The sequence below is a fragment of the Pseudopipra pipra genome, chromosome 6 (assembly GCF_036250125.1).
Source record: "Pseudopipra pipra isolate bDixPip1 chromosome 6, bDixPip1.hap1, whole genome shotgun sequence".
Taxonomy (NCBI): Eukaryota; Metazoa; Chordata; class Aves; order Passeriformes; family Pipridae; genus Pseudopipra; species Pseudopipra pipra.
Genome location: NC_087554.1, coordinates 10,733,277 through 10,754,582, shown reverse-complemented (window position 1 = coordinate 10,754,582; position 21,306 = coordinate 10,733,277). Strand labels below are relative to the sequence as shown.

The following is a 21,306-nucleotide window of genomic DNA, read 5'->3' as shown; positions in this document are numbered from 1 at the left end:
CAATAATTTGTACCAGACAGGGCTGGAGTCACAGGTGTCCAAGTGTCAGTTCCGAAATCTCTTGTGAAATGATATCATACAAATGATATAAATGGGTGTCCCTTCTCACCTGCATTTCTTTCCTAGTGATTCTTCCAATCTAGTCTTCTGACTATGGTCCTCAACTTGAATTCCCAAAAATCTGACTGGTTTGTATTGACTTTCATATCACTGAATGAGCTTTGGGGTTTAACTGCTTATAAATTGAGAATTATATGAGCCAGAAGCCATGGAACAGGAGAACAAAACTGCCCATTATCCCCTCAATCACATGCACTTTTCAAAGTAAGTTTGTACTTAAAATATCACTTCATTGATTGATGGTATTCATTTATTATACAATAAAGTCTCTAATAATGTGGTGTTTCATTCTCACCAAAAAAAATCTAAATTATCACTCAGGAGTAGTTTTAATGCAAGTGACACTGTCTACAGTGTGCCTTCATGATTACAGGCCTGGTTAAACAGCAGTCTTAACCACAAACATCCAGGCTCAGGTTCCCAGAATTAGGAAGAGAATGCAGTCAGGCCTGAGGCATGTGCTTACTGCAAGTACAAGCAAACCCTCTCCTCCATGCAAAATAGGGGCACTGCTGGAAATAGATCTTCTAAGGCCTAAACGTATGACTGAGTTGTTGCTTTACTTCAACATGGTGAAGAATTAAAACAGTATCTTTATCCTTTTCTGCATGAACCACTTTGAAAAAACAAACAGCAAAACCCCCACAACCTCACACGAACTTTATGCTTTACGTACTCTTTTGCCACTGCTGCTCTTCTGCCTTCCCTTCTTTTCTTGACATTTATCTCCTCTCACTCTCTCCCTTAGTGTCAAGTCCACCTCGTCTCCCAGTTTTTCTAATTCCCTCTCTCATCACACTGATGGGGGGCAGCTGTGCTTTGCCTCTGAGCTGTCCTCATGTAATTAAAGCAACGTGATTTCTACCACCACTAAACAGTGTAGCAGGAACCCGTTTTTTCCTACTTTTGTTAACTATTTTACCGTGTTGCATTTACTACATTAGTGTTTTAATAGTTGCAGAAGCCAGTTTTGCTCAGCTGTGCTAAGCAGAAGCAGCACTACACAGCAGGAGAGGCTGAGACAGACGCTAAAAGCCCCTTACAAATGGTTGACCATCAACACACTAAAGGTACAAAACCCACTTTATGGCCTTGGTTCATGCACATCTAAAAGCTGCCCAGTACTTGGTGGCTGCAAGAAGCAACAGCAGATGCTCAGCTGTGATGGCTGTGTTCTTGCTAATGAGTCTGGGGAGTTATGCCATATGCCATACCACTGTATCTTGCTGTACAGATGGGAGTAGTAATGACAGTTCTGTTTTGGGCAGAGAGTGACCAAAGGCAGAAATGGAAGGATGTGATGCTTAGGGAGCAAAACCCTGTGGCAGCAGAATCAGGGGAGGATGAGCAACTTAAACAGTTATGCTGTTCAGATGCTACCACCAAGACGAGGAAGCTCTCAGCAGAATCTATAATCATCTGGGCAGCCTTTTGTAATGAAATAACTCTTACTAAAGATAAAGGAATAGCAAATCTTCCCTTAAATTCATGTGAATGCATTGCAGGATCATCACTCATTTTGTTTTTTCCACTGGTTGAACACGCACAGAGCTCTACAGTGGATGGTATCGTAACTCCTGAAGTGTTCAGGCTCCTGGGGCCCAGGACAAAATACAGCTACCCTGGAAAGCACTCTCTGAAGGTGGAAGGAGGGTAGAAAACATACCTAATCACAGATTCTGGTTTTTCAAGTGCTCTCTGTCTTTTCAGGCCAAGCCAAATACCCCACTGGGAGAAATTCTTTCTCATTAGTAGTATCAGAGGGCTAAGGAAATGGACAGATTATGTTCTGATTTTCCATTCCATCCTGCTATTTATCCTTAAGTAAGATTTGCATTGGTTTCTATATTTGCAGAAGGGAAGTACAAAACAAACACAGTTATAAAGCATTCCAAGATAAAGGACTGAAGGAATGAACTATGAATATGCTACTCTTAGTTACATAGACATATGGAGTGGACTGCTGAAAGGCTGGGAAATCTAAGTCACAGAATTCTTACCATCTCTAACTCTGATTCTATTTAAAATGGAACTGAAACACCACAGGGAAAATTATTTCTGATAATTTCATTGCAATATTTGAGGATATTTCCTTGCCATTTTCTACTGCTTTTAATTAAGAAGCTATGCATGATGTTTTTGATACTGCCGGCAAAAATGGAGCATGGAATTTTAATGTCAGGTACCCAGTTCCCTTTCTGTTTACTTCAATGATTTCTTCCCTCTGTAATACATATTAAAAGGAAACAGTAGCTATGCCTGCAATTCTAAAACTATTCCTTGATGTCACCTCATCTAAGCCATTTCCTACGCAAAAATCTGAAAATCCAAAAACATTTGGAAGAGGTTATTGGGAAAAAATAAAAGGAAGTTACCCAGTTTGGAAGAGGGGCTATAGCAGTAACTAAGAACAGCAACTTAAGCTGCATATGTGGGAATGGTTCCTGACAGTCAGATATATTATTGCACATCTAGATGCAACTGTGCAAAGTTCTCCATGGTGGCCGCAATGAAATTGTAAATGGAACAGCAACAGCAGCAAAACTTTGCACCAGAGCTAAGAAGGGCATCACTCAAACACTCATACAGGCAGTCCTGAATCAGGGCACTGACCTATTTTGAGAAGGACTGCCAGCTGGGCAAAATATCCCCTTTCATACAGCATTTCACCACGACTAGAATAAAATTAGCATCTCACCCATATCTTTTGTGGTTACTGGCAAGTTCACTAAAATTAAAAAGAATATTTATAGAAATATTTCCAACATGCTAGAGAAAAAGTAAATGGCTGCAGCTCTGCTTAAGCAAGAGGTGCAACATGTGCAATGGAAATCTTGCAGAAGTATGCTGAAACCATGTTGATACCATAATGCCTAACACAGAGAAAGTCTAATTCCCTTCTAAAAAAAGTTCTCCCTCATTACTGGGACCTTACCCATATATGGGCCTTTTTGGATGTTGTTTTTAACACTAGTTACAAAATTAAACACATAGTAATGGGGAGGAGACATAACACTGTGATTATGAAGGAGCAGGATCTCATCAAGAAAAGTTTCCCTTGCCTCCTTTCCCTCTGTCATTTATTTGCTGCTATCTCATTTGTACAGAACTTGAGAAGACATTCAAAGGTAGTTCTTTATCTGGTGAATACTGAACTGTGCTAATTGAAGACACTTTTTTTTGTTGTTGTTTGTCTCTCAACTCTAATTAAAATTTCTAATTGGAATTTACAGCCATGCCTGCAGTGTGTTGTTCTCCCGGATGATATGCCACGAGAGTCACAGTGTCCTCCCAGAGGATGAAGAATAATGTCTCTGGCTCATGGGTGATTTGCACAGTTCTTTCACAAACGCTGAGGACTGTCTTCAAAACCTCCTGGAGGCAAACAGTGGTTCCCACATAATTATGTGACAAATAAGCCACAGCCCACGCAGTGAACGAGTGTGATGGATGGGATTCTCAGATATTTCTGCCTTCATCATTCATAATTTACTAGAGCATGATGCCACTAGTAATCAATATTAAAGGCCCTCAGCCAAGAAAGCCAGCACAGAACACAGTTGCAGTGTGTGTAACCTGGCAAGGAAGCACTGAATCATATCTGCAGCTCACCAAGCTCATGTTTCCAGCTCACTATGAGATCCAGGTACAGGGGACAAGACTACCCTGTTGCTCTGTGTTTATTTCTGAGATGTTACAAGGATTCATTTGCTCTGCAGTCAAATCAGGTAACTGACAATTCCAGTGTAAAACCACATTCCATAACCTCATAAGGTGGGGCATAATAGGGTCCTTTTGAGAAAGTCAATATAAAAGGTAGTCAGATAAAAAACTATTGAAACTGGAGGGATTTTTCAGTTTCTCCAACCACTCCCACAAGTATGTCCATTTCCTTTATGTAATTTTTGCATATGTTACCTTTAAAGTTAAATAATCTGCACATCTGTCTTTGACAAGCATGTTCTAGGCCATGTAACGTTACTTTTCCTGTCAAGATTTGTCTAGAGACACTTTCACTTATTTGGGGAGACACATGTCTTAACCTTCTTGTTTGCCAAGTTAATAAATCCAGCTGTTGTGTAAGAAAATGGAAAGGTTTTGGTAATTTGAGTCTTTGGCACATACTAGAGTAACAGGACAACAGCAGAGAAAGAAAAAAAAGTAGCTTTAGAAGAGGAGTTTTCACAAGGACATAGTTTGGAATTTGACACAGCTGTATGGTGTGAAGAGGGTGTCTGTACATTTCAGATTTGTGGAAATAAGACAGTAAATATATAAAGTAAAAAAAAAGATGTTGCTTTAGATAACGTATAAATAAACTGTGAGTATACCTATATATATGTTTGTAAAATATCTTAAAATGCATTGTTTAATTCATACGACATGCACAGTTAAAGATCAGAAATGAAAGCTTTTATCAACAAATCTGGGAAAGCTCTGACTCTCATATTCCTTAAATTCTTTCAAAATTAATAAATAAACTTCCTTGTCAAAGCATTAATGTACAAGGGATTCTCAATTTACAGCAGAAATAATGTTCAATCTTTCTATAAAAGAGCTACCAAACAGCTTACCGAGGTACTGTTGCAGGAAAACAATGACAGGTACAAGATGGTTCCTCCTACACAATCTGCAAAGAGCAGCAGCAATATCAGAGATCATCAGACAAACTAACCTGTGGTGTCATTCCATGGCAGATATACATGATTGGGATATTCTCTGTGTCTGGCCCTTGATCAAGGCACAAATCACTTTTCAGGGAATTCTGCAGCTAAAATAAACAGAAAGAAAAAGAAATCAAGCAAGTTTTACATGAGAAAAAGGGGATGTGATTACTCTTCTTAAAAAAAAATAAATCATATGTAGTTGAGCAAGAGAATATACAAAATTAAAAATATGTTGCAGTGAAGATTTTGAAGAGAAAGCACCTGGACTACATTCTTCCTTGCTGATCATCTAACACTACTGATTTCCATAATGTTGCACAAAGTTTCAGGCAGGGTAGATTTCAGAAAGCCCTCAGAGATAGCGATAATTTTTTTTATATACGTTTAAAAACATTAAGTCTGATGAGCCTCTGGTACACACTATATACAGAACCTGAATGTTTTAGCAGTGTGACTGGCTGAGCAGTATAGATGAGGTACTAAACAGCTTTTCAGAATCCCTCAAGAGAGTCTTCTGATTTCTGGAAATAATTCAAAAAACTCCTTTCTGCTGACACCTGGAGACTTCTGGCCAATTGTTATGCATTAGCTCCCCTTTGCATTATTCCAGGCTAACCCACACACAGCAACAAACAGACTGCAAAGTACTTGGCCCTGGTCATCACAAAGCCCTGTATATTATTACCTGTGCAATGCTGAGGCAGAGTTTTCTGAAAGTGAAGTGCTAAATGAATGAGCACAGATAGCTGGAAGGCCTTTTTAAGTGTGGGGCCAAAGATGTGGATTGCATACCCATGGACATGTATAAGGGTGTTCAGTGGTATAAGGCCAGTTCAGGGAAGAGGAGAGGGCTGTGTGATGGAGGGAGTGAAGAGGTGATGTGGTTTGCAGCCATCTGTGGTTAACTGAGCAGTCCTGTCAGCTGTGCACAGGAGCCTCCTTTGAGGAAAACAAATCCATATGCTTAGAAAGGAAGTCTAGAACTGCACTAGCATGTAAGAAGTGTGGACAAGCCAGAGACCAGAGCCAGACAGTGAATAAAATCAAAACCACCAACTCATCTCTGCAAGACTTCCAACTCCAAACCGAACTCTAAATTCAGTAATAGACAAGACAGATCTCAATGTTAAAGAGAAAATATGCAGTAGGTATCAATACTGGTATTATTCTCAAGAATTAAAGCACTGAGAATAAAACAAAGTCTCCTCTTTCTAGGCTTCCTAGCTTTCATCCATAAATGTTACCATAAACACAACTCTAATCATGGTCAGATGTCGAGGCACCACTCTCTATCCAAAGCAATGATAAATATCAGACTTATTAATTCGTGCCTGGATCCATCCCTACCTTTGTGTTTTCAAAACCTCTTCCATAAACTCCAGTTCTAATGCTTGTCCTAGACCTAACGCTATAATCTTTTCCACAATAATCCCCACAATAAAGGAAGCAAAAAAATCTGCCTTGACCAACATCAGCATGTGACTTAGCTGGGAGGGCTGACCCAGCAGTAAAACAGACACAGAGACTTCAGAGTCCCAAGCTTCGAAAAGAAACATGACCTTAACCTAACAGCAGCTGCCTGGTGATCAGGTACTACAGAAAAAGAGACAGGACACCATATTCCTTTGGACACCAATCCTCTTATGAACCTTGAAAATAAAAAAATAAAATGAGCTCTTCAGATTTAATATATTAATCTCTTATCCCAGCTGCAACTCTACAATTTACTTAGAATATCTAAAGAGATATTCACCTCTACTCAGATATCTTGTTAAATTACTCAGTATTTTTTTAAATTGATGATAATGTTATGGAAGCAATATCTGTATTTTATACAGAAAATGAAGGCAGTTGATGAATGGAGGCATTTAAAGAATAAGAAAGCAGCTGACATGCTTTGAAACATCACACCTTTCTCCACTGTAAAACAGGCAAGCAAACAGGAAAGCAGACACGAAAGAAGATTAGATATCCAAGCAATTCTTCTACTAAAAAGATTGGGGTACTTTGTCTTTTAGTGTTATACAACAGTATTTCATAAATCAGTAAGCTGTGTAAGCTTAAAACACTCCCCCTTTGCCTGTTGTCATAGTTGTCCACTACTTCCTTTGTGATAGAATAAATAAGGCCCGCTTCTCACATCTCTCTTAGCTGATGAGGCTACTCACATACTGCAGACTACAGACTGCATCAGGTGCATTACTGTGCAGTCCCTAAATCACAGAATCATAGAATAGCTTGGGTTGGAATGGATGTTAAAGATTGTCTACTTCCAACACCCCTGCCATGGGTAGGGACATCTTCCACTAGACCGATTCCTCAAAGCCCATGAAGCCTGGACCTGAACACCTCCAGGGATGAGAAGTCCACAGTTTCTCTGGGCAACCTGTTCCAGTGCCTCACCATCCCTATAGGAAAGAATTTCTTCCTGGTATCTAATGTAAACCTGCCCTCCCTCAGCTTAAGGCCATTCCCCCTTTTCCTATCACTACATGTCCTTGTGAAAAGTCCCTCTCCAGCTTTCTTGTAGCCCCTGTAGGTACAGGAAGATGCCCCAAGGTCTCCTTGCAGGCTTCTCTTCTCCAGATTGACCACTGAGTTCAGCATTTCTGTAAAAAACTCTTCTTATTCTTTTTGGTTTGTGTGTTGCCCAAAGGTTGATGAAAAACTCTCAGCAGAATATAAAATCATAGGGTGTCTGCTGCTGATTTTCATTTTGACTTGCACAATGTGGAGTTAACCCTGAGACAAATACCTTTGCTCTCCACTGGACTTCCTTTCTTTATATTGTATCATTTCCACCTGCAATCAGAGATTTTTTAGCCAGAGTTACCTACAAGCAGAACCATGCACTTGTTAGCTGCTATGCCTCCTTGTCCTCAGGAAACTCCACACTTGATTAGATCATGGAATTGCTGAGGGCAATTCCACAGTCTATGGAAGAGGCTCCTTGCACACAGGTGTGATTTTGGCATTTTTCTGAACTACTTTGGAAGGTAACCATTATCTCATGCATTTAGCAACAACCCAAACTTTTGTTGGAAGTGCTTTTCTTTTCTTGTTTGATTGTACGAAAAGCCAGCGTTATTATTTTAGTTGATCATCAAAGGGGTCATGGAATATTGTAGGATGTGCAGTCCTTTCATTTGTCAAAAACAGAGCTGCTGCTCTATGGCACCCTCGAGGCTCTTGCAGAGCCATACTGGCAAACCACATAGGTCAAACTTCTTCTTGAGAAATGTCTCAAGCCAAACCTTTCACTTGTAAGGTCTGCTCTTATTAGTCATGTTTCCCAAATGGGACTTGCATGCAAAAAGGCAAATTTAATTCATAGGAATCAATTTTTTTTAATATACCACCAGATGAGAATGTGAAAAGATATCCAAGGCCTACTACCTTATTAGGGCCCCATATTAACTTACTATGCTCATCTTCCATGTCATGCATACCTGCCCTCTCTGTTTGGATTGCCAGTTTTTGAGGGTCAAGAATTGCCTTTGCTTTAATTACCACAGTACAACTCAAGTGTGATTTCAACACAGACAAGGGCACTACTGTCACACAAGTGATGATGATCCCAAAATGCATGGATGTAGCTGCAGTTTCTGTTGAATGCAACATAATCCTAGAACCTCTTTAGTGGTGCTTTACACACGGGTTAGCTATGTGAGATTTGCTTAGTTTGGAATGTCAGTCTTTGATAACTTCTTCTAGCAAATGTCTGCTGTGATATCTGTTCTAGGGTGGATCAGGATTGCTGTTAAATGGCTGAAAGTTTAATAGGGGAAGGCATCAACCTTTAACAGTTGAATTTGATTATCTTAAATGTCTTTCCTATTCTAAATGACTCCGTGATTTTAAATTAAGATCTGGCTACAATCTTAAGAAGGTTGCAGCTGAAATAGAGTTTATTTTGTGAAATTACCTGTTGCCACAAACATTCCAACTGTCAGCGACAATGTATCTAAAAAATCACACCTTGAGTATTTCTGTGTGGAATGCAATCCATGAAGCAAACAAACAAAAAATCAGGGAAGAAGATAACGTCCAGAATACCTCAACATGAATGACAGCAGAGCAGTTGTCTCAGTCAAGTAACCAGTAACAAATTATTTAACTGGTGACTTGAAGTTTATCTGATTCTTCTACTTAGAGCCAGGCATTTCCTTCATGAATTACTTCCACTATTACACCTTTTTAGAATGGGAAATGTAAACAAGATCCTTACCACCCCATAGGCGACAGTATCTGAATACATTCTCATTTCTGGATACACGCTGACGAGATACCACCTAAAGGTCTTGCACTGGAGCTTTTTCCTCAGGGCCTTCCTCTCAGAAATATCACCAATATCAATTCCAGAGTCCTGCACATGAAACAAAGGACAGAAAAAGCAGAAAAGACATCAGCAAATACAATTCCGTGTAAACTAAACATCCAGAGTCTCCCCCATTGCAATTCCCAGCTCTTGGTTGTGAAGTGAATCTGCTGCCCACACACACTCCATAAGTGTCTCAGCTAAATTATGACACAGGTCACCATGGTGGGGTCTCTGTCACAGGCTCCTTTGGTGAATGGAACCACTGCTGTTGACTTCAGTGGGGTTTCGATCCAGCTTCCAATGAGTATCACTGCTCTCTAATTTCCTGGCACTGTCCAAATCCAAAAGGAATTGGCAGGAAGCAGAAAGTTCCCCTAGAAACAACCTTATTGCTGCTGTTCCACTGTGGCCTAATCATTAGTAGATGACACTTTCTGGCCATTTCTGAAGTCTGGGTCACTGTTCCACTGCAAAGAGTGGAAGCTCTGCTCACCTCTCTGAAATAGCACTTATTAAATTTCTCCTATAATGTAAAAAGAGAAGTTGCTATTTTTGTTAAAAGCATTTGCAGAATATTCTCTCCCCCAGTTTTTATTCGCTTTTACATTTCTGGCTAACCTACTTCTCGCTTATCATTAGAGCAGATCACAAAGCACGAGTTTCATAAGGTCCCTGTATATAAAAATCAATAATTTATCACATTAAAATCATGCAGTAGAAATTTTTAGAGAGGGATCTAAGCGCAAATCCATGGCTGCTCTTTGACAGGAAGTAAAATGAGACATTTTACTCCACACTGTGTTCTACCACTCCTGCCTCAGAGCAAAACACAGGATAAATAAATTTTCATGGGGAAATCTTATAATCTATCTACTTATACAACAGCTTTTACTGAGCCATAAACACCCCAAAGATTTTGTCAGCCACAAGACAGAATTAAAAAATAACATTGAAAGCATTGAATTTTCTTAGTTACACATCAAAAAGCTACCTGTATAAGTAGGCTTCTGAACTGCTAAAGCAACAAATGCATCCCAAAGCACTGAATTAATGCTAATCTAGAACAAGTATATTTTATTATGGAAGCATTTCCTAACTGAAGTAAAACTGAATTCCACATGAGCAAAGTATACTAATAAGTAGGAAACTGAGATCTGGCATACACAGGCATAACTCATCCTTAAAAATGGTGACTCTCCTCCCCTCAAACCCTCCATCATTCGTAAAACTTTATGTGGAGCTACTCCTCAAGTGGCCATTTTTTCCTGACTTTTGTGACAAATGACTGGACAGAGGAAGAGGCTGTAGGGTGCTGTAAGAAAACCAACTGATCTCGTGAACAAATCCTGCTCATGCACTTGCTGGAGTATCTGTTATTTGTGTGAGGAAAAGGAGGATGCCAGCTCACAGACATTTGACTTCCATCACTAACAAGACTTCCTGGGATAAGGTTCTAAATTGTTCCAGTGCACCCCAACTCCTTTTTCTTGCAACCCTGCAGGCACCAAAGCTTTTTTCCTCACAGTTTATTGTGTAAGGTAAGAAAGAGCATCAAGGGCCTCAGTAATCATATCCTCCCATGCAGTTGGAGAAGAAAAATAGCTCACATATAGCACATGGGCTTTATCATCAGCAGTAAGTCAGTGTGTTCCCAAAGCTGAGAATATGATGGGAGAAAAAAACCCAACAAACAAAACCAGAAGCAGAGGCAGAACGCATAGAAAGCACAGTTCTTGCTTCTGGGACTTGATGAATCTTTCCTTTGGGTTTTAAGTGCTTTTCTGAATCTGTTTATCTAAGTGATTGGGATGCAGAAATCACCATGGCATCTGAGATCCCTGTTTGAAGCGCTCAGTACGTCAGAGAGAAGCCCCCAGAGATCCCAGGAGGGTGGTCACAACACACTGCCAAATGAGTCTGACTCCTTTTTAGTATTCCTGTTATTAGCTCTCAAAGACTAAAACCTTTGGAAACATCTGACTTCTCAGAGATCTGTGAATTTTTCCATGGAAAAATCAGGTCCTGTGGTTAACATTTTGGAATAACATATTTCATGGAAAGTCCTGACTATTATAACTGAATGCACTTTTATTACCTACAGAGTCCATCACCAGTGCACTGTTTCATCAGCTTCCAGAAAGAGAATTACTCCTGTAGTTACCCACTTGTGTAACAGTATTTGGCAACGCTATCTCTCTGTCCTCTCTGCACGTCTCTCAAAATTAGGTCTTAACATCTTTTTCCCTTATCTGAAGTTAGGTTTGGCTTGAAAATTGCCCCTTTTTGGTATTTCACCATCCTTAGTTTTTCTCATCCTCTGTCTCTTTGTCTCATGACTACTGGAAGTCTGTATTACAAGTTTCCCACAAGCTTTAAGTTATTTTTTAGTTTGCTTCTTTACACTGAATTCTCACCCTTTATCCTGATGTTTCTGTACCAACCAGAGCCTGAGCTGCTCCTGACTTTTAGATGTCTCAAAGAGGACTCCCACTAATGATGTATATGATTTTCTTTATGCTGACTGATTCAGTTACAGTGCTTGGGAGTGTAATTTTGTACTGGACTCTCCTGCTTTCCTTAAACATGTACTTGCTTCCTACTGTTCCAGATTCAGCTCAGTACTCACAAGGTTTAGCATGGGAAAGTAAGAGGAATTCCATGGTCTCCAGAACTTTTCCCCTGATTCTTGGCACCAGGCCTCGCACAATGAACAGAAAAATGCTATAGAAAACCTTTAAAATTCTACAACTGATCTGGGATACTTGAGCACATGTCGTGCTGTCAGAACCAAACAGAACCCCAACACTCTTCATAGAATCATAGAATGGCTTAGGCTGGAAGGGACCTTAAAGTTTACCTAGTTCCAAACCCCCCATCGTGGGCAGGGAAATCCTCCACTAGACCAGGTTGCTCAGAGCTCCATTCGACCTGGCCTTAAACACTTCCTGGGATGGGGCACCCACAACTTCTCTGGGCAACCTGTTCCAGTGCCTCACCACCCTCACAGTAAAGAATTTCTTCCTAATATCTAATCTAAACCTACTCTCTTTCAGGTTAAATCCATCCCCCCTTCTCCTGTCAGTACATGCCCTTATAAAAAGTCCCTCTCCATCTCCCTTGTAGGCTCTCTTCAGGTACTGGAAGACCACAATTAGGTCACCCAAAAGCCTTCTCTTTTCTAGGCTGAACAATTCCAGTTCTCTCAGTCTTTCCTCGTAGGAGAGGTGCTCCATCCCTCTAATCATCTTGGTGGCCTCCTCTGGACTCACTCCAACAGGTCCATGTCCTTCCTGTGCTGAGGACCTCAGAGCTGGATACAGCACTCATGGTGGGGTCTCATGAAAGCGGAGTAGAGGGACTCTTCCAAGTCCTTCCCTCTTTTCCACACAGTAAAATATGAAAGGTGGGTGAACACTTGAATGTACCCAGCTGTAAGTCACAGTCTTTCTGCCAGGAAAGTTTTCTGATGGTCATCAAGGTTCCACACTGTCTTAGAACATCCTGCAGCAACTACCAGACAATGAGCAGATTCAGGCTTTATAGGCCTGCTAGAACCGTGAAAACTAAGCTGTTCCCCAGGGCACTTTTAATAAGTACATGGGCATGTTTGTGTTTATTTGGTTTTCTACAGTGGTGAGAAAAACTAAAGAAGGTTCTTTGCGCTGCAGGTTCTGCACATGCACATAGTAACAGATTTCTCCCTGTGACAGAGGCATCTCGGTACATTACAGAAGAGACTACCACTATTAAAAGCTGATTTAGAATTTGCCATTGCCAGTTTTTAAGTCGCCTCTACGGCTTGACAGCAGTGGCCTTTGTGGAAATATAAGAGAATATAAGTTCAGTGCAATGATGATTACTACATGTGTGGTGGGAAAAATGACTGGAGATTCAAGTAGTAAAAAAACTTGTTATTCCTCTTTAAAAATATAAACAAAATCAGTGTTGGCAGTACAAGATCTACTATGAAAACATCTTGATGAATTTTGTGATGTGAAGAAATCAGTTCACACACTGCATTTACTTTTCCTTTGGTTAATCATTTTTGCTTTAGTTAATAAATTAATTTTCAAATGTGTTATAGCAGGCTTACTTTTTTCTGCTCTATCAGCATAGTTAAGACATTATTACTTGTTAAATGGGAATTTAATAACATTAACAACAATTTATCTTTGCCTTCTTTATGAATTTGATTTCAAATTGCATTCGAATCTCAAATTTGCACAAGCTTAAGCACACCACAGTCATATCTGGATGAATATTAGGCAACTATGTGTATAATACAGTATAACCTGGTTATCAAAAGGAATTTTTAAATTTTGTGCTGTTTTTGTAAGTCAAAAAATTGAAACTTAATCAATGAAGATTAACCAATCTTCAAGAAAATAACAATAAAAAGTAGAATCTGAAATTTAAATCTATCAGGTTAATCACAAATAAATTTTATTTGAAATTGTTTTGACAAAAAAATAAGTAACCCTATCCAGTCCAGAAATGTCTTATTCTTGTACGAACTGCTGTGGGACTACACAAAACAGGGACACTCAAAGGGCAACTTGGATATTGTGAACATGGGACTAACTTTTAGCAAAGTCCTTTACCAGATTATAGAGGACCTTTTTTTTCCCTGGTACTTTCATGGTAAATTTTGTGGCTAAGGCTGCAACCTGAAAATAGGACAGTGACTTCCCCACATTGCCAAAATTATCTAGTTTTAATCACAAGAGATGAAAGATGCTATTGAAAGCAGCTGAATCAACATTAGCATTCATATAACTAGCTGGTTTTTTTGATTCTAACCTCTTTTACTTATTAAACTACAGGAGAAGTACAGCATTTTATCTCTTGAAACAGAAATTGCAGCAAAACCAGTTTCTCAGAACAGCTGTGAAATCACTCAGAGAGATTTTACAGAAATTTTATTAAAGTAAAATGAAATTGTCCTTTAATTTATTAAGCCTAGACTATTTGCTTTTGCAGTAATGTCATACACCCCACATATGCATCAACAGATGTCAGCATCCTTTCTTCCTTGGCAGAACTCTGTTGCCAAATCTAGAGGAATTATAGCTCTCAGTGATGGTAAATAGGAGAGTCAAATTCAAAATAAGATGTGTAATGTAGATTTGATGCTTTTTTCCCCCCCACGTTTCTCCAGCTACTACATTAAAATGTCCACAAAGAGTCATCAGTGAGGATGATGAACTTGGAAAAAAATTAATTTTTAAGGGACTTAAAGAAGACAAAGAAATTATTCTACAATAAGACACAATTACATACATATATATGTTTATATGTAAGTGTGTATGCATAGGCATATCTTACGTGATACATAAATAGATACATACATGTACACAAATAGAATCCCACCAGGAAAATCAAAGTTCAGGGTAGGAACCAAACTCAAAAGGATCTAAAGCCAAAGCTTGCAAACCCTGGTCTTTGTGACTCACCTCCTGGGGTATGTTCCACGCCATGTAGACATGGCTCTTAAATTCATCCATCCAGACTTCGGCCACCCTCAGTGCGTTCCTCCGGACGTGAGCTGTCAGATCTTCTGTGTATGGTTTATGTGCTCTTTCAATGTGGGCAATCCTGGAGCAAGGCAGAACCTCAACACTTCCTCCACACTGCCATACCTAGGAGGGAAAAAAAGACACACTGCTGACTGAGAGCTCCCTGCACCACTGTGGGCATCTAGCAAAGACATTGAAATTGTTTTATTTCTATGCTTGTCGTTGTTGCAAAGGAGAATAAGTTCTCAAGACTTGTTTGAGAGGATTTTTTTAGACAGTTGTAAGAGAAGAGAGTTATTACCTTGCCCTACCACGAGTTTCTACTACTACTTAATCTTAGTGCAGAACTTCTGCATTACTAGTGGCCTCTCATCACAATCTTCCTGGATCAATTTATCTATTCTCAAGATTATAAAAAATTATTTACAGGGCATTCAAAACAATAACAAAAACAACTGGTTCAAGGAGTGCCCCCCAGGCATTTCTCTAAGGTTTTGCACAGTCCACCTCAACACATACACACACTCCTCACAAACTGGAACTAGGCAGCCTATCATAACAGGGAAATTAAGCCAATCAACACTAAAGTTTCAGGTTCTTGGAAGATGAAGAATATAAATGCACCTTATGCTTTGCTTTAGATATAGTTCAGAAAGGAGTGACAAAGACCAAGACTGCCTAATGACAGTGTTGTGTGAACAATTTCATCAGTCGCTACTCTTACAATACATTTACAATGCAGGTTACTGTACCTGCTCGACTGTGTTTCAGTTTTGCCCACTCCCACAATTCAGCTAATGTCCACAACATTAATCATACATATTGCATTAATTTCTGGTTTTCTCTTCCTGCTTTCAACAAAAGAGAAAAACACTTTGGCAGAGTTAAGAGTCAGTGAAGTACATGTATTATTTTACACGGAAGCACTATTTCTGTGTATCTTGTATTATGTAAACTTCCTAACAAGATCAAGGCAGCCCATTCATAATGGTTGAGTGGATGCTGCTCAGGTGAAACCGCAGATGTACTCCAACTGTTTGATCCTGCTGAACAAGTACCTCAGCATCCCAGAGGCAGGTATGCTCACTGAGAAGTGACAGAGTTTGCCTTGTGATACTGCCAGCAGAGATTCCTGAGACTTGGTATCTCATCCTGAGAGAGCAAAAATGAGAGCAAGGGTGCTTCTTCCTCATACAGCTTATCCAGGAGAGTATATTCTGGTCTCCCTCCTAGTGGCCAGGGATGTGGGTTGGCAGAACATCCTGTTCTGGAGCTGATCTCAGACCCCTCAGGTCTGTCCATCCTATAGGCATATGCTCAACTAAGGAGGCACTTTGTTTCAGTCATTCATTTTATATATTTAGACATCTGGCTTGAATACAGCATTTAGGCATTTGGCAGCTCCCGAGACCAGAAAATGGGGCATGAATTCAGAATGTTTACAAAGCTTTTTCTGAACTGGTGCCTAATTGCATTCAGCATATGTAGGGAGAAGAGATAGAGCCTTGGTTTTCAGAGCTCTGTGGAAAATGAGCTATCCCATGAACCTGCTGTACAGTCAGGAAGGAAGCTGAAAAGACTTCAGCATGTCTCTGTGTCCAGAACTTGGAAAACTATAAGAGTAAATAAACATAACCATTATCAACATCAGGGTAAAACTGAGATGATCATAAATATTTAAAAATAAATGTGAAATTGATCTGGCACAAGAATAAATAATCTGGAAACAACATTTGTGTCCCGTCTTTCTAAATGTCATATTAAGTGGGCAATCCAGCTTAACGATCTAACAAAGTGAGTAGTTTGTCAAATGTTTAATTACAAATGGTCAGCTACATCTCCTAATAAAGATTAAATGTGAAGTATCATCAGGCTGTGTTCACACAATGCCTGCTTTCAGTCCAAGCCACTTCTCAGTACAGCACTGACATCCAGCTATAAATATATTCAGAGTTACTCACTGTACACTGCTTAAATTGGTATCATAAAAGACATGGAAGATGTAGAGATGGTCATAACTTAGCCTAGGACAAAGCACTTCACACACCACATGCACTGCCTACTCTGCCCAGCCTTTGCTCATTTTAACTAGGGGTGGCCTTGATCCAAGTCTAACATGTGAACACCACATCTTTTCTGGGATTTTCAGAGTTAGGTCTGAATGCCATCTTGACAACAAGTTGAGCCAAAAATTCACGGTCTGTAGTAAATTGCATTTCCAAGTAAATTTCTAGGAACCGAAAATCTGAAGAGCAGACTCACCTATAATTTTAGTAGTGATTCAGTAATCAGTGAAATCTGATTTGACTTTATAATGAAGTTGTATGTTTTCAAAAAACATCCTGAGATGACCAAACCCGTACTATAGTTTGTAAATAACAATTACTTACCTGAATAAACATCGATTAATCAAATCCAATGGCCACTCCTTCCTCCCAGACCTTGTTGGTCTTTGTTCTATTTGCAAAGACTAGTTAATTACCATCAATTAATTAACTATCAGTACAGATGCTGACAGAACCAGAGGGTTGTATTAAACAGTTTGGAAACCATATTCTTTTAATTCTGAGCAAACATCTCCAAAAATCCACAAAACGGTGATTAACATGCAGCAAAACTGGATTAGAGGTGTACACTAATAGCTTCCATATATCAAGATGAATAAAAGGCCTTTAATTAATGAATTTTTAAAGAAGGCACAAGAAACACACGGGCTCTGAAGATATGTAAGTTACAGCTGTGCAGAGCTTACAGTGAGAGCACTCAGAGCCCTTGCAGAGTGAAGGCAGAGACAGTGCTTTAGGAGGGCAGAAAGCACAATCCTGACATGCTCAGCTGGTCACACCTGGGACAAGCCATAGTCCCTTTCTCTTCCAGAAGCTTTCATTGCCAGCACATCGATGAAACTCTTTTATCTGAACATTTCATTGCACTGAGGGAGTGGTCAGTTGTAAAATACCAAAATGTAGGTAGGTATGCATTAAAATGGGACTTTCAAAGGACATGAAACTCTCCTGCAACCTCATGGAATTCTGGATTACCAGCTCCCTAAAACGGGCAAACCCTCCAGCCAAGGAATGAAGGGCTTTGCTATTCATACAATAAATATTAACCACTGCTTTGGACCCACTGTGGATAACTGGATGTTTTTCAAGGTATCTTGAGAAGGTATAAATCTCATATCAAAACTGCACAGAAGAGACTAATGAAGTACTCTGAATCAATACCTTTTAGTCAAATATAATTTTTAAGGGTTTTTTTAATTAATATTTTAATACTAAGAAATATATTTTCTTAAAGACTCTACTCAGAGGGAAATTGCAAAGCCTTTCAGAGTGATCTGCTCTTCGTCTAATAAAATTCCTGTAGACAAGGGATTGTCTTTATAGATAAGAAATCGGAATAGCAACGGAGGGGTCAGTTCCTCACAACTTCACACATCTCCCCTGCGAATTTTACAGGGTTTTTTTTGCTGTCATTAGCATTCTTTATTCATGCTTCATCCATACTGAATAGCTTTCTAGTTCTCCACAACTGTTATTTTATGTGATGGCTATAAATATATACAAAAGTTTAAAATCAGTGAAGCACTTGCAAATTATCACCCATGACTTTAGCAGCAAGTCTAAAGATAAAAGAGCTTCAAAGACTTTTTTTAATCACATGAAAGGGTTTGAAGAAAAATGTTATATCTCTGAGCATACTATGGCTGCAATCAGTAATACTTAATGACTAACCTGCTTGTAAAAATTGCAAGGAAGAAACGTGATTAATTTCCTCAACCATGGTTAAAAGGAAATTCAGCACCTTTTCCTGTTGCCTATGAAGATGTTTTATGTATCATAGGCAAGAGGTGAAAATTGCCAGCAATAGTCTCAATTTCCTGACGAATCTCTAAATATACACAAGCACTTGTAAAAAATAACATGTGCTTTCATCACTGTGACACAATAAATAGCAATGCACATTTCATGCTGTAAAAGCACCAGTTTCAAAACTGTGCCAACAGGTCTCAGACTTTGCCTTCAAGGTAAAGACAACAGAAAGTTTTGAAGTGTGAGGGACTGTATATCTCTGGGAGCACTTCACATGATTCTGGAGCTCCAGAAAGGCAGAAAGTTTGCTTTGCTTTGGGGGAATTTCTTGAGGTTCTGGTCCTGATGGTTCAATTTGAACAAACAGTCTTTCAGAAAAAGAACTCACCAACTGGAGTTTCCCTTCCAAAGAGCTCTCAGAGTCCACTTCACTGTGTTTTCAATGCTCTCTTCCAAGAGGGCCTTAGAAAGGCCTCTTTATTCTTGAATTTCCTGAGGAGGTTCATATATTTGGTATAGCCCCAAGAAGGGCTTAGATGGATTCCTCCTCTTGAAAGGGTTCTTTGTTCCTTCATCACTAGCAAAAGGTAGTGAAATTCCATAAAAAAAATTTCAAGGTCTAAAGGGACAGTAGCAGTGCCAAGGGGAAGACTTACAAAGCTGAAAGACTGAAAGCCTATGATCTAAACTAAGCAAAGCAAGTGAGAGATGATAGGAACATTAATTTTATACAGAGAATCTACTAGGGATGGGGGGGGGGGAGGAAAGAGGGGAATTTCCCTTTTAAATCTTCAGTTGTTATGTCTTACCTGGAGAATTTATCCAAGCTCTAAGCACTTCATACTGTTAATTTACCAAAGGTACATTTACACATTGTTATAATTGTGGCCCTACATCTGTGTGAATTTATGTTCACTAAGTTTAGGGTAACACCACAGAGCAAACAGAAAACATGATCTTCACATTGGGAGAGCCAGAAAGGCAGCGGACACATAAAACCACGGAGAGGACACAGGTGGTGGCACACAGCCTTACAGATGTCTAAACCCATCTGATCACAAGTTTTTTTAAAGCAAATTCCATTCACATCTGGAAAATCTGTTTCACTAGGCAAAGGTCTTCCCTTCTATTTAGCTTTACTTTTAAATCCACATCCTTTAGTAAATCCTTTCCAATTTCATTTAAACATATTTGAATTTGCATATTTAATCAAAACAATTACAGCTCTGAAGCTGATCCCTCTCTTGAATATTTAATTTATACTTCATTATAAAATGATATAACACTTCTTCATTAGAAGTGTTTCTTTTTATCTCTTTAATCACTGAATGTTCTTTTCATGTTATAGAAACTAAATCTAGTAAAAAAATTAACCCTACATGATGCTGAGCAGTTTATTAGCATGTACTGCATTCATTAAATTTATACAGATTGTGCAGTTTCTCCCAGAGCTGATGTGACCTTGTCTGAAATCATCCTTTCCTTTGGACTGCAAACAAAACCTTTCAATAATTAAGTGATTTCTCAAAAAGCTGAAGTAATTTCTAGCTTCTGTGGAGTTTACAAATGACAAAATTAGAAGAACTCATTAAAGATGCCCTCAAGACAAAAAAAAATAGTCAGTGTGAATTAATTACTACTGTGGATACAAACTAATAGTTACCAATATCTTTAAAATTTATTTTGGGGAACAATTTAATGTAAAAACTGTTTGTAAATCTTGTTAACCTTTGTCATCACCATTCATTGCTTACTGATAACCAGTAATGAGCTTGATACATGTGAGTATGAATAAATTATTTTTATTCAAGACCATGATCATTTTGAGTCTGTATTTTTACTTTGGTATCTTGACAGGTGACTGCAGAAAGGACAGAGAGAATGGTCAGACACAGAGATCACTGAAATCACTGTTCACATCTCCAGTTGCCATCGGTGGGTTTATAATCACACCTTGGAAGTTTTTGAATTGTCGTGTGCATTTGGGTATCTGTCTCTGTAGACCTAGAAACTACACTCACTGGATGAAATATGTAAATCTTTATTTAGTCATACTTTCACTGAAGTCAGATAGTCTTCATTAAATAATTGGAGTATTGACAATAAGTATTGATGGATTTGGCTAATTTTCCCCAGAGTTCAGCAAAAAGACATGCACAGCTTTGCTTATTCCACTGGTCTCACATAGCTTCCTCTCACTAAAAGAAATCTGCCCAAACAGTAGGACTAAACACAGGGTCCTGGCCTGAAGCACAGAAACTCATGATTAGAAAAATGAGAATATAGGTGGACAGGAAGAGGAAGAAAATGCACAGCTTATTGAAGCTATGGTTCTGGTTTACTACTCCTTGCTTCCAGATATGGAATGACCTAGAAAAGAGAATCATGTCATTGGTGTGTACCACAGCAGAGTGAAAGTCAGGGATGTAACTGAGCTTCAAGAGGTGACTGCCTATAGTGAGCTCAGAACAGTATGCTGAAAGAAATCAGAGACTGGAGAGACAGATGTTTAAAATTACTTCATCTGTTTTACTGAAGCTCTGCGAGGTTCTTGAAGACTAGTCTACTTATCATCACACAAGCCTATAATACTTTCAGGTAAACCTTTCTGTTTGTATGTGAAAACAGCTTTTTTCCATAACCAAGCTGATATGTCAATGTGAAAGTGTAAGCAACCTACAAAAACACACATCCACGATCTAAAAGATTTTTCAAAAGGAAAATAAAATACTTTTACATAACTAGAGCTGCTCTTCACTCTTAAAATGTAAATTATCCCTTAAATCTAACTTTTGAAGTCATCATTAATTGCCTCATAGGCCTCATTTTACATTAATTGTGCCTCTCATTGAAAAAGTAATACATGT

The 21,306-nt window shown here is 39.0% G+C and overlaps 1 protein-coding gene across 5 annotated transcripts in view; it reads right to left on the bottom strand.

Moving 5' to 3' along the window:
- The window catches only part of GALNT18 (polypeptide N-acetylgalactosaminyltransferase 18), a 227,185-nt gene that overhangs the window by 43,002 nt on the left and 162,877 nt on the right, over nt 1-21,306 (bottom strand). For 4 of the 5 annotated variants that reach the window (XM_064657305.1, XM_064657302.1, XM_064657300.1 and 1 more), the window contains 3 exons: nt 14,562-14,747; nt 9,016-9,153; nt 4,796-4,891 (listed from right to left, as the gene is read on the bottom strand). In XM_064657305.1, the coding sequence (XP_064513375.1) occupies nt 4,796-4,891; nt 9,016-9,153; nt 14,562-14,747 (420 nt within the window). The remainder of the gene's footprint in view (nt 1-4,795; nt 4,892-9,015; nt 9,154-14,561; nt 14,748-21,306) is intronic. The other variant, XM_064657301.1, reaches the window with a different exon arrangement.